This window comes from Colletotrichum spaethianum (assembly GCF_022836535.1).
Source record: "Colletotrichum spaethianum MAFF 239500 DNA, contig17, whole genome shotgun sequence".
Lineage (NCBI taxonomy): Eukaryota > Fungi > Ascomycota > Sordariomycetes > Glomerellales > Glomerellaceae > Colletotrichum > Colletotrichum spaethianum.
This window is the reverse complement of record NW_026054787.1, coordinates 260928-272122: the sequence shown is the minus strand read 5'-3', so window position 1 is coordinate 272122 and position 11195 is coordinate 260928. Positions and strand designations below refer to the sequence as shown.

At 55.8% G+C, this 11195-nt stretch overlaps 3 protein-coding genes across 3 annotated transcripts; 2 read left to right on the top strand and 1 right to left on the bottom strand.

Moving 5' to 3' along the window:
- Positions 1 to 3228: 3228 nt before the first annotated feature.
- ColSpa_06881 (uncharacterized protein) lies at positions 3229 to 3906 on the top strand (the record flags this gene model as incomplete). Its single annotated transcript, XM_049273093.1, has 1 exon — positions 3229 to 3906. The coding sequence occupies one exon, from the start codon at positions 3229 to 3231 to the stop codon at positions 3904 to 3906; it is 678 nt and encodes a 225-aa protein (XP_049129050.1).
- Positions 3907 to 4765: 859 nt separating this feature from the next.
- On the bottom strand, positions 4766 to 6249 carry ColSpa_06880 (putative aspartokinase; the record flags this gene model as incomplete). Its single annotated transcript, XM_049273092.1, has 2 exons — positions 4766 to 6010; positions 6058 to 6249. 2 exons carry the CDS (start codon positions 6247 to 6249, stop codon positions 4766 to 4768), a joined length of 1437 nt encoding a protein of 478 aa, XP_049129049.1.
- A 2922-nt stretch (positions 6250 to 9171) lies between these two features.
- On the top strand, positions 9172 to 9928 carry ColSpa_06879 (V-type proton ATPase proteolipid subunit 2; the record flags this gene model as incomplete). The annotated part of the gene is made up of 4 exons (XM_049273091.1): positions 9172 to 9206; positions 9265 to 9277; positions 9345 to 9702; positions 9783 to 9928. 4 exons carry the CDS (start codon positions 9172 to 9174, stop codon positions 9926 to 9928), a joined length of 552 nt encoding a protein of 183 aa, XP_049129048.1.
- Between the last annotated feature and the right edge of the window lie 1267 nt (positions 9929 to 11195).

The window sequence follows — 11195 nt, the reverse complement described above, 5'->3', positions numbered from 1 at the left end:
CATTGCCCGCCTTTAGCGGGCGGCGCTGATGATGTTATACCTCGCTGAGTCTGCTTTAAAGAGAGGCGGCATCTGGTTGGCTTCCATGTGAGGTTTCTGCCTTTTTTCCCACGCCCTATCCTCTGCATTGCATCCTGCACAGGACGTCACGTCTTGCCTTTCTAGCCTCCCGGTTCCCGGTTCTCGGTTCTGCATTACCACGCGTGTCAGTTTTCTTCAGCGTACTGCAATCAAGCCGATCCGCGCCGCTACCCTGCATATCGCTGGCATCATGCTTCCAACCGACGTCTGGGACTACATCGTCGTTGGCGGTGGCCTTGCCGGCTCGGTCCTTTCCAACCGGTTGTTGGCGCTGAACAACACAGCCAAGATCCTCGTCATCGAGGCGGGCCGGAGCGCTGCTGGTCGCACTGATATCCTCTACGTCAACTCCACCAACTTGATCCAGGGTGAATTTGACTGGAACTACTTCTCCACACCTCAGGCCCAGCTCAACAACCGTGTTATCCAGAGTGCCGCCGGGAAGGGTCTGGGCGGTGGCTCCCTCATCAACACTTGTAAGTTGTTATGATTCACGTATCTCACAGGTAACAGGTGTTGACCCAGTCAGGTGGTTGGATGCGCGGTGCCCGTGTTGACTACGACGAATGGGCTCAGCTGGTCAACGATTCACGATGGAGCTACGACAGCCAGCTGCCGTACTTCAAACGCTCTGAGGAGTACTGGACAGACGATGTCAACCCGGACGAGCATGGGCACGATGGACCCCTGAAGATCGAGGTCCCCTCGGTCACGGGCCGTGTTTACCCATTGCGGGATGCCGTATATGAGTCGTACGAGGCTGTCGGTATCAAGCCTCTACCAGGGCTGGATGCCAATGCTGGTCAAAACATTGGTTTTGGCGAGATCTCAGAGAACCGCCGGAATGGTGTTCGCCAGATCGCCTCCGAGTACTACCCCTTGGACGGCGTGACCGTCTTGACAGACACTCTCGTCGAGAAGATCCTTTTGCAAAGTGATAACAGCTCCGATGCGGACAATCTTGTTGCAACGGGTGTCCGCCTCGCTAATGGCACCGAGATCCTTGGCAAGGAGATTATCGCTGCCGCCGGCGCCTACCGCACCCCACAGCTGCTGATGCTGTCTGGAATCGGTCCAGCCGACGAGCTTAAGCAGCATGGAATCGAGCAAAAGCTTGAGTCTCCCGAGGTTGGTAAGAACTTTGCCGACCATGCTTTCTTCACGGCGAATTGGAGACTCTCCCCCGAATACCGTAACTCGACCGTCGACTCTGGAAACCCTTTGTTCTTCCAGCAGCAGTACGGCCTTGGGCAGCCGAACAACTTTGTCGCATCTTTCAACGTAGAAGACAAGGATGGCCTCGTCGAGGCCATTGCCAAAGAAGAGGGCAAGACGCCTGACCCTGCCACGCACCCCCTCCTCAAGAACGAGCGCACTCTCATGGAGGGTTTCGTGCTGTACGTGAACACCAATCCCAGCCTGCCGTCCAACAGTACGTATTTGACCACCGCCAACGTCGGCCTACACCCTACCTCCCGCGGTTCCGTGACGCTCGGCTCGTCGAATCCTTACACGCCCCCTATGATCAACCCCAACTTCTTCGGCTCCGAAGTTGACCGGTTTGTGTGGCGCGACTCGATCCGCCGCATGACGCGGATGATGATTGGCGGTGACTCGCCGCTCAGCCAGGGCATTGTCGAGGCGGAGGCTGCGCCGGCCGGTCTGAAGCCGTTGACGCTTGAGTCCACAGATGAAGAAATTGAAGAGCGCATACGCGCTAGTGTCATGTAAGTGACATTCTTTAACTCACAATAGCTGCCCACTGACATGTGATTGAAATAGCGGTACATATCACCCCATGGGCACTTGTGCTATGGGAAAGGTTGTCGACAGCGATCTGCGTGTCAAGGGTGTTGGCAATCTCCGTGTCGTAGACGCATCCGTGTTCCCGACTCTTATCACGGCTCATATCCAAGCGGCGGTTTACGCTCTTGCTCAGCAGGCTGCTGAAATCATTGCGTCCACGTAAACCAGGGCCTTACTTGGTTGGAGGCGTCACTACGATGCTAGAGAAAGAAACGCGAATGTTATGATGAGTGAATAAGCGGGTGTATCACATGTAATACGTAATTCAGAAGTGTACTGTTCAAGCTGTGCCCTCCTCATAGCTCATCATGGCGCTGGCAAGCACTACTCCAGTGGCTCAGCCCCCGTCAGCCCCTTGTACAACTCGATAGCTTCTATCTATGAAAACCAAATCAGACAAGGCTCTCAGTGAGGAATCCCATTAAAATGTGGGAACATGGTGTTGGCCTGACCAGATGGCGGCACAGAATGCAACCTAAACTTCACCCGTACACTCTCTGTATACGGCAATGTCGGTAACTAGGTCATCAAGACAGGTTTGCAGAAAAGACGGCAGAACTGAAGTCTAGTATGATGCAGATAAATTCCACAGCAAAGCAACAAGAACAAACGGGAAGATCTGGAAGCATCATGTCTTGGAAAAGGCGAGCTTAGAGTACAAGTAGAAGATGCCTGTTCCCATCTTTGGCCGAAGACCGATCTCTATCCCAGTTTCTTCATGCTGACTTTTTAGAACTTTTAATCTATCTTCTTATCGATAGACGGACTTAGACCAAAAGGATAGCAACGCGGTTTGCCGGAAGTGGTCTTGTCGGAGACACGGCCCCACTTTCGGTCAACTCCTCACGGGCTGCTGAGCGAGGTGAAGTAGTGATGTAGCTTCATGTCCGTCCCTGTCATTCCTTGGAGCAAGCTACATACTGTGCCTCAATCAATACTGTTGCATGCCATAGCTGACATCCTCTTGTTCAAAGGCCAAAGATGCAATGAAAGGAGTGGAACAAAGGTGAGTTCGTCGGGCGTTGCTACGAAAAGTGGACCTCGCCGGAATCCCCGCATGAGCTCATCGGCCTGCGGAGGCCTTACTTTCCAATCACTTCACCTTGCATCTAGACCTGTATCTCTCCCCTTTCAGAACTGATCGATATCCACGGCAATCTGCTCGATTTCCAATCATATTACAAGACCAAGAAGTGGGACAGAAAACCTCAGCTGCGAAAACTCTTCGGAAACCAGAACACCCAAGCTGCACTTTCAGCACCATCGCCATAAGAGTCAACTATCACCAGCTTCACAATTCACAACACTACTAATACTCACCTCCACACGAGCTCGGCCGCAATGACCACCACCGCGGCGCCTCGTCTCTACTTCGCCTACGGCTCCAACCTCTCACCAACTCAGATGGCCCTCCGCTGTCCCTCCTCCGTCCCCGTCGGCCTGGCTCACCTCCCGGATTACACCTTCATCATCAACTCCCGCGGATACGCCAACGTCGTCCGCAAAGCCCCTCCTCCCGTCGCCCTGGATGCCGGCCGCTCCGTATCCGCACCCGAAAACAACGCCTCCTCCACGCCGCTCCCGGGCCCCACCAACCCTGGCGTCTACGGCCTCCTCTACACCCTTCCACCTGCCGACGAAGCCACCCTCGACAAGTGTGAAGGCGTGCCCCACGCGTACCAAAAGCAAGACCTCCTTGTCAAAGTTGTCTCCTCGGCCGCGTCTTCGGATCCTTCAACCGCCCCATCCGCATCTTGGCCTTCGTCCGACGGCGGCATCCACTTACAAGAGAGTGCAAACGTCACCGCTCTTGTCTACGTGGACAACGAGCGGACCGAGCCTTCGTCTCCGCGGACCGAATACATTGACCGCATGAACCGCGGCGTCGACGAGGCGACCATGCTCTTCAACCTCCCGGCAGAGTACGTGGACCGTGTCATCCGGCCGTACATCCCCGCCCCGGAGACGCCCATCGTGGATACCACGGCCATTGCGGACCCCTTTCTCGAGCGTGCTTGAGACGGAGCCAGACTTAATTCTTATGGTGCCCCCTCCTCCTCCTCTTTTCAGCATATAGCTGATCAGCAACTTCCTAACGGAGTCTCTCGAGGCCGAGGCATCTCGATCCCTTGACTTCATACACACCATCTCCATCTCTACCTTCAAGTGTCTGACGGCCATGGGTCTTTCCTTTCATGCCTGTCGATAATGCAGCCGCAAAACGCATGAATGCCAGAGGCGACCCAGGAAACAGTCAAACATCTTGGCGCAGCAAGAAAAGAAGCCCTCTTGGCCACGCTTCTTCGCCCACAAGCTTTCATGAAACCTGTGATCTTCGTCAGGGGTTAGATCCGTTGCCGTAAACCGACACAGCAGCTGGAACCGGAACCGGAAGCCCGTCTGGGAACCCCCTTCTTTTCGGGCCTAAGGGGGGACGGATATCTTTAGACGAAAACCTGTGGCTGGTGCTCATTGGAGCCCTTGGCAGACACACGAAAGGGACTAGAGAGTGCGCAAGGTTGACTAGAGCAGTAGCATCGCACCGTGGAATATTGGACTGGTTAGTAATGAAATGTTCCAGCATTAGCCAATGCTCGCAAAACGAAGCTGGCTCTAGGTATCTCGTTAACCTAACAAATTTCTGCATCGTCGCCGCCTTTGCGGTCGTTCGTTTCTTAATCCCCCAAACACCCTCCGAGGGAATGAGTGCTGTGTAAATAAATATCATCAAGTCTTGAAGCCCCCAACGCCATGCTCGTTGCAGTCCACATCGGCCATACTTGACTCTTCTTAATTCCCAAACGCCGTCGCAATGCAATGCTCAGAAAATCCCCGCGCTTTCCACTCATTAAGGACTCCCAGAGTCGACCAAATGCTTTTAGACAAAGTAAAGAGAGAAACCAGCCGCAAATGCAACTGATCCCGCAAGTAATGACGCCGCCAATGGCGTCATTGAAGGGGCCGCGTTTTGTGATGATGATCCGCTTCCACTTCCTACCCCTCCTCCTCCTCGCACGAGACCGTCGGTGGCAGTTACGGGGCTTGCGACGGCAACGGCGGATGGTACGGATCCGCTACCCTTGCCGATTTCGAGTACATTGGAGCTCGTGGCGTTGTACTTCGTCTGCGCCAGGGAGACTTCGTTGTTGTCAATGTCATAGACCACGTATGCGGAGCGCAGGAACGTGTCGCCGAGAACGTTGGTGCCATCGCCGGCCGGAGCAATACCGAAAAGGCAAGCCTGCACACCATTGGAGAACGAAGTACGCTTGCCTGTGATAGCAACGAGATCGAGAACCAGTTCGTCGATGGGTACCGTGATGGTGGCTTCTGAAAAGGTAAATGTCATGTTGGCGCCAGTGTTAGCAGTGGAGCAGGGGATAAAGGCGACGCCTTCTTCTTGCTGGTAAACGGCGCCGACCATGGAAAAAATAGTCGTAACCATGTCGTCGGGAAGGTAGGTGAGGGAAGAGCCTGAGTCGAGCAGCACAGCCAGAGCCATGTTGTCTTCCAAAGTTTTTGAGCCAAGCGTCACCTTCGTCAGGGTGATGAGAAACTCGGCAAAGGTGCCAGACTCCTTCTGGATGGGCACCGTCTTCAGCTCGCCCTCGAAATGATCGGTGTCGACTCCCCCAAAGAGGATGCTCCCCTTACTAGCATCCAGATCGTTCAGCCACAGGCTGAAGGCGCTTGACTGGATGAGGCCCTCGGACACCATTTTCGCAGGGAGGTTGTCGTAGGCTGCCATACCGGCACGTCCGACCTGTACTTCGTTGACCTTGTAGCCCACACCCAAGATACCCTGAGCTGAGGAGCTCGTGTAGCCGATACCAAACTGGAAGTCGGTCAAGGTGGATCCGCCGATGGTGAACGTGTCGGTCACGTAGTCTCCGCTCGCTCCCGACCCGTCGACGTACGAGATGTTGAACCAGCTTCCGACATATTTGTAAGTTGACGAATCGTTGGCTGAGTAAGTTCCCGACACCGAACACGGCGAGCCTTGGCCTTGGCAGAGGCTCGAGCTGGCGGTGTTAACCCAAAGATCACTGCTGCCCGTGTCGAGGTGTAACCTCATTGGTTGCGCTGGTGTTCCGAGGGAGCCATTGACGAAGTACAAAGTTTCCTTGGAGAAATTAGTAAAAGCCATGAAGTGTTACGCTGACGACTTACTAAGTTGTCCATAGTGGCTAATACAGAACCTCTCTTCCGCAGCACATCTCTTTTGTTGCGGGTGTACGGTATTGTCGCTCTGTGCAGATCCAGACCTACTACCTTCGGTGCACTACTCTCGCTCTTCCTGAGTACCAGTCCGTCGACGGACAGAAGCGAAGCCGCCAAGGCGAGTAATATTGTCGACTTCATCGTGTATGGGTGCATGTGTATAGCAAGTTGCAGAGCTTAAGCTTGAATCGAATTTGACTCCAGGTCGGCCGGCTGCCAAGAATACGGGGCCGGAGGGTCCAAGATATAGCAAAAGGGCGTCGTGTTATGAAGTCATTGATGGCGCAGGCAGACAAGAAGAAAGGCGAATAGTCCAGTGAAAACTCCGGAGTTCGGTGAAGGCGGTCGGGGAAATCGGCAAACGGCACGGTGGGGGAGGATTCGTCACCCGTGATGGTGGCGGAGCTTGCGTTGTGCTGATGAAGACGGTTGGGGGCGGAAAGGTGAGCTGGCACCGAACCACCGAGCTAAAGAGGCGAAAAGAAAGACTTCGTCGCGCGGGAGCGAGAAAACCCACGGCAGTTCGGAGACTTAAAGAAAGCGAGGACTAGTACGAGCTGACTTGTCCTTCAGGCCGATGAGTAATATGCGAATGCACAATGCAGGTATTATCAGAGAGGTAAGTAGAGATGAAGCCAAAAGATCGAGAGCGGTTGGGACTGACGCAGAAGATGAGATGCAAGTCTCCTATGTATCAAAAGTCAAAATTCTGGCCCCGTTCTTAGAATAGGTACAGCGCGGACCATGGGCGAGGCGGGAACTGACACTGCCAAGCGCCACAGCTTGTCCAGAAGGTCTCATCCAGTCGCAGACTTGACATCGTCGTCATGCTTGGCGGGGCATTGGGACGGTTGACCGGGGGGTTGGGACAGGGTCCGGGGCTTTTGGTGTTTGGACGAGGCCGCGAGTAGCGAGTGACAGAGCCAGAGAAGAGAATCGACTGAGCGGGAAGCTTGCTTTGCCTCAGCGAACAGCCCCCCACTCAGTCACTTGCAGCGGGAAGGCAAAAGGACAAGAGGGAAAATAGCAACACTGACGGACGGAGTAGCGAATAGGTACAGGAGGATTGGGTGAGAAAGGGGAAGGCCGAGGCAGTCCGGCCGGGACGACCCTGGAGAAGCCCTTCGCGGATGACAAGGTTGGGGTTGTGCAACACGGCGATTGGCAACGGGGAAGAAGCTAGTCCTCTGCAATCCGATGCATCTTGCCTAGGCGGAGTCGAGAGACGCGTGGACATGCTTGCCATTCTGAGCGCCGTCTCCCTGTCTGCACTTGCTTTGCCTCTTCCCTAATCCCAGCTGCGTGTGTGACTTGCGCGGGGAAAGCATCCCTTTCGGTCTGGTAGAGAGACGGAATTGCACTTGGCTAACCCCCAAGTGAGGGTGCGTTGCTGCGGTTGTTGGTCGTTTGCAGGCCCGAACAGGGATGCTGAAACGAGGGCACGTCCCATGCGGCTTCTTCAGACAGCTATGGAACCAACGACAACGCGCATCGCTCGCCCAGAAACCCTCGCTGCAATCGTTAAGTCCGATGCGATACCAGCCAGTCGGTAGGGGGAGGGAAGAGGGAGGTGTTCTCTCTGTCTGACAAGCCAGGAGGTCGTCTTCAGCACGGAAGACGGGGAACCAACAAACGAGACGCGGCCCCTATGATTGGCGACACTCGACGCGCTTCACCAACACGACGACGACGATGCCGCCCCAGCCGCATTGCCGTCACTCGAACAGGCTGGCAGATCCCGTTTGCGTTTGCGAGCGTCGCGGTACCGTAGCATCACACGCTCATGGATTGCGCAACACGGTGAGGAATCACCAGCATCAATGAAGCCGATCGCTCTGTCAATTCGGAAGAACGGCGAACCAGGCCATCCGTGTTGTGAAGAACATTTGGAAAGACAAAGAAGAAAACCAAAGTGCTCGCCGTCCACCCCCCCCCCCCCCCCCCCCCATAATCCTCCGATGCCGATATCCGACAGCCGGGATGTGGCGTGTCCGGACCAAGAGGCCAGGTCCCGGCGCTAAATGAAGGCTCCAGCGGGCGAAGGTGATGACGAGGCACGGCTCTTTCGGCCTAGTCATCTTTCACATTTTTCTGTTGACTCTTTCGCGCCTAGCGGAAGTGGATGGATGCGTGGATGAAGAAGGTGGTCCATTAGCCTCAAGGTGTTTGCAGCCTGACACGAGGCAAGGCAATGGTGGTAGGTCATATAAGGACCCAGAACGAGCAGTTTATCTGCCACGGGCGCCCCTGACTCGCCGGGATTTTCGTTTCCAACGATGGGTGTCCGGAGTCCTGCAGGCGATCTCCTAAAGAGAAATCCGCTGCAACGGCACCCCTTTCTCTGGACGTTGAACAGTGCACGGCGGCAAACCTGATCACGTGAGAGCTCGCATCTTGTCCCAGCCGGGTTGCGGATTATCACAACCCCGAAGACGACGGACAGACTCGCTATCCAACGCCGCCGGGTGGGCCCGGACGTCCATGCCAGCCCGTGCCGCAAACCCACAGCGGTCCGTTCCCCTCATCGCCGTCACGAACCAATCACCACATCATCCCGCGCCGGCCGCCTGTAGTCCCAAGACCAGCTCCTTCATCGAGGAGCACTGCACGCTGCGGCTCTGTAAACAGTAAGGCGCGCCCCCCGCACGTTGCCCGACGGCTAGATATCAAGAAGTAAGATCGGGTCAGCATCAACCCATCCATACAACCCCAACCCGCCGGGCCACCCGGTGGAGATAAAGTAGCCGCTACCACGCGTGGCAGGCGCACCGAGTCGTATTCTTTCGTAGCAGTGACGCACCAAGAAGGGCAGTCGAGCATGGTTACGGCGTCTGCGTCCAGGCAACCACAATAAGCATCTTGGCGTGCCATGTGTAGTTGTAGGCCTCCCGTGGAGTGCTTGGAGTTAAATAGGATGGACCGTTTGGGATGAACGGGTTCTGATGAGGCATCACGCCAATACCGTCTACGATTCTGATCAAATCGAATATCGCTTTGGTGCAGCAACCTTTCCAAGTCAGCCGTTTGCAAATGCAGTCTGTTCTCGCATCGCCCGCCGCCAAGATGGACGACATCGTTTTCGCAAGCATGGACCGTTGGTACGCTGCCGAGCCTCATCCCGCCGCGACTCCCATACTGACCCTGTCCCTCCCTTAGCCCAAGCTACTCCGTAAGGCAGCCCACCCCCCCCTTTTGGCGGAAGCAGGACTTGTTGGGTGATCGTGGAGGACCCCTAGGCGACGAGTAAACTGACCCCGTCCGCTCCCTCAAAAAAGTCCTTCTTCGGCGCGTTGGGTTGCGCGGCAGCCATGGTCTTCACCGTCTTCGGCGCCTCCTACGGCACCGCAAAGTCCTCGGGCGCCATCTTCGCCGCCGGCGTCCTCCACCCGGAACGCCTGATGCAGAACACGCTCTGCGCCATCATGGCCCAGATCCTCTCCATCTACGGCCTCGTCGCCGCCGTCATCATCGCCAACGACCTCAAAGAGAAGCAGGCCCTGCACACGAGCTTCCTTCAGCTCGGCGCCGGCATCAGCGTCGGCATGTGCGGGCTCGCGGCCGGGTTCGCCATCGGCATCGTCGGGGACGCGGGTGGTATGTAGAGCTTTTCTGCGCGCCGTGGCGCCGGTGCCGTTCCAGGGACTCGTGGTTTTCGCTGACACTCTGTGGGATAGTGAGAGCTACCAACCAGCAGCCTCGCCTGTACGTCGGCATGGTCCTGATCCTCATCTTTGCCGAGGTGCTGGGCCTCTACGGCCTTATTGTCGCCATCCTTTTGCAATCAAAGTCGACGGACCAGGTGACTAACTGCGAGTTCTGAGGGATGGGATACCCCTCACGGCGGCCGATGTCTTTTCACTCCTGTAGTTAGGAGGCCTTGGCGTTGCCAACAACGGTCGTCCGAATACTGATTGAATGAGTTCCCGCATGCAGTCTTTCGTTCCTTTGCTTCGTTGACATCGTACCACCCTCATGCGGTACATCTGGTTCCATGTAGAGCATTACATCACGTTTTGTCATCCGTTAATAGACTTTTGTCTAAACTTGTTAAAATCCCTTCACCACCACAACGGACGGCAGTTTGGCCTGCTTACCGTTGGTTCGACCAAACGGTCGTTCGCATGCCCGACCTATGCCCGACTCCATTCGAGCAAACGGAAAGTTTCGCGGTTGACATGACAGGTCGTTGAGGTGGCCTCGGACACCCCGAGAAAGAAACAATGCCTACCTGTAATCCTTTCTCAGTCGGACTGGGAGCATTTCAAGGGAAAGTTCCTGGTGTCTGCTCCTTGCCTTCAAATATAAACCCAATGTCAATGTCAACGCCTCATCGGTGCGGGCTTATATCGCAACGTGCCAGGGTATCAGCCATGCCAGCTGGGGCACAGCACTCTGCACCGCGCCGCATGCAGGCTCCATGATGCGGATATGTGCGCGATGTAACGGGAGGAAGAAGGAAAGCAAACAACGAGGCTGCCCAGACAGTGGCGCAGAAACCAACAGGTGGCGAACCTGAAAGAAACGCCAAGCGGGCTGGACGACCAGAGGACCGTTGGTGGTGGTAGCCGTTACCTACTTCGGGTTGGGGAGAGTTCAAACCTTGCGATGTGATTAGACGAGCTTCTTGCGCCCCACGCCTCCCCAAGACTCAGCCGTGCTTGTGAGCTGTCAATTCCCCTTACGGCCTCTCTGCGCTTCTGCTCGAGTGTGTAGACTGTTAAAGGTGAAGCCGCGGAGAAGTGGGAAATCTCGGGAGATTTGTCGCGGTGGTGGGAGACCCCATGGTTTCAAACCCCTGGGCAATACTAGTGTCATGTACCTTTAGTGTCCGCCTCGGGCCACATTCGACGGTCCATTAAGCCTCGCTAAGCAAGCCGCGCAGCAAGCCACCAAGGTTGCCGAGGGCGCCCATCAAATGGACATGTCGCCATAGTCCCACCGTGGCCTTTTCGTACGGGGGGCACAAAACGCGTGGATGACTGCCGCCGCGTCGCCCGCGCCGGGTGGACAGCAGCACCAACGGCTCGAATGCATTTCACCGTCGTCTCCCACTCAAGACACTCATGTTTGGTGCAAGGAAGTCTTGT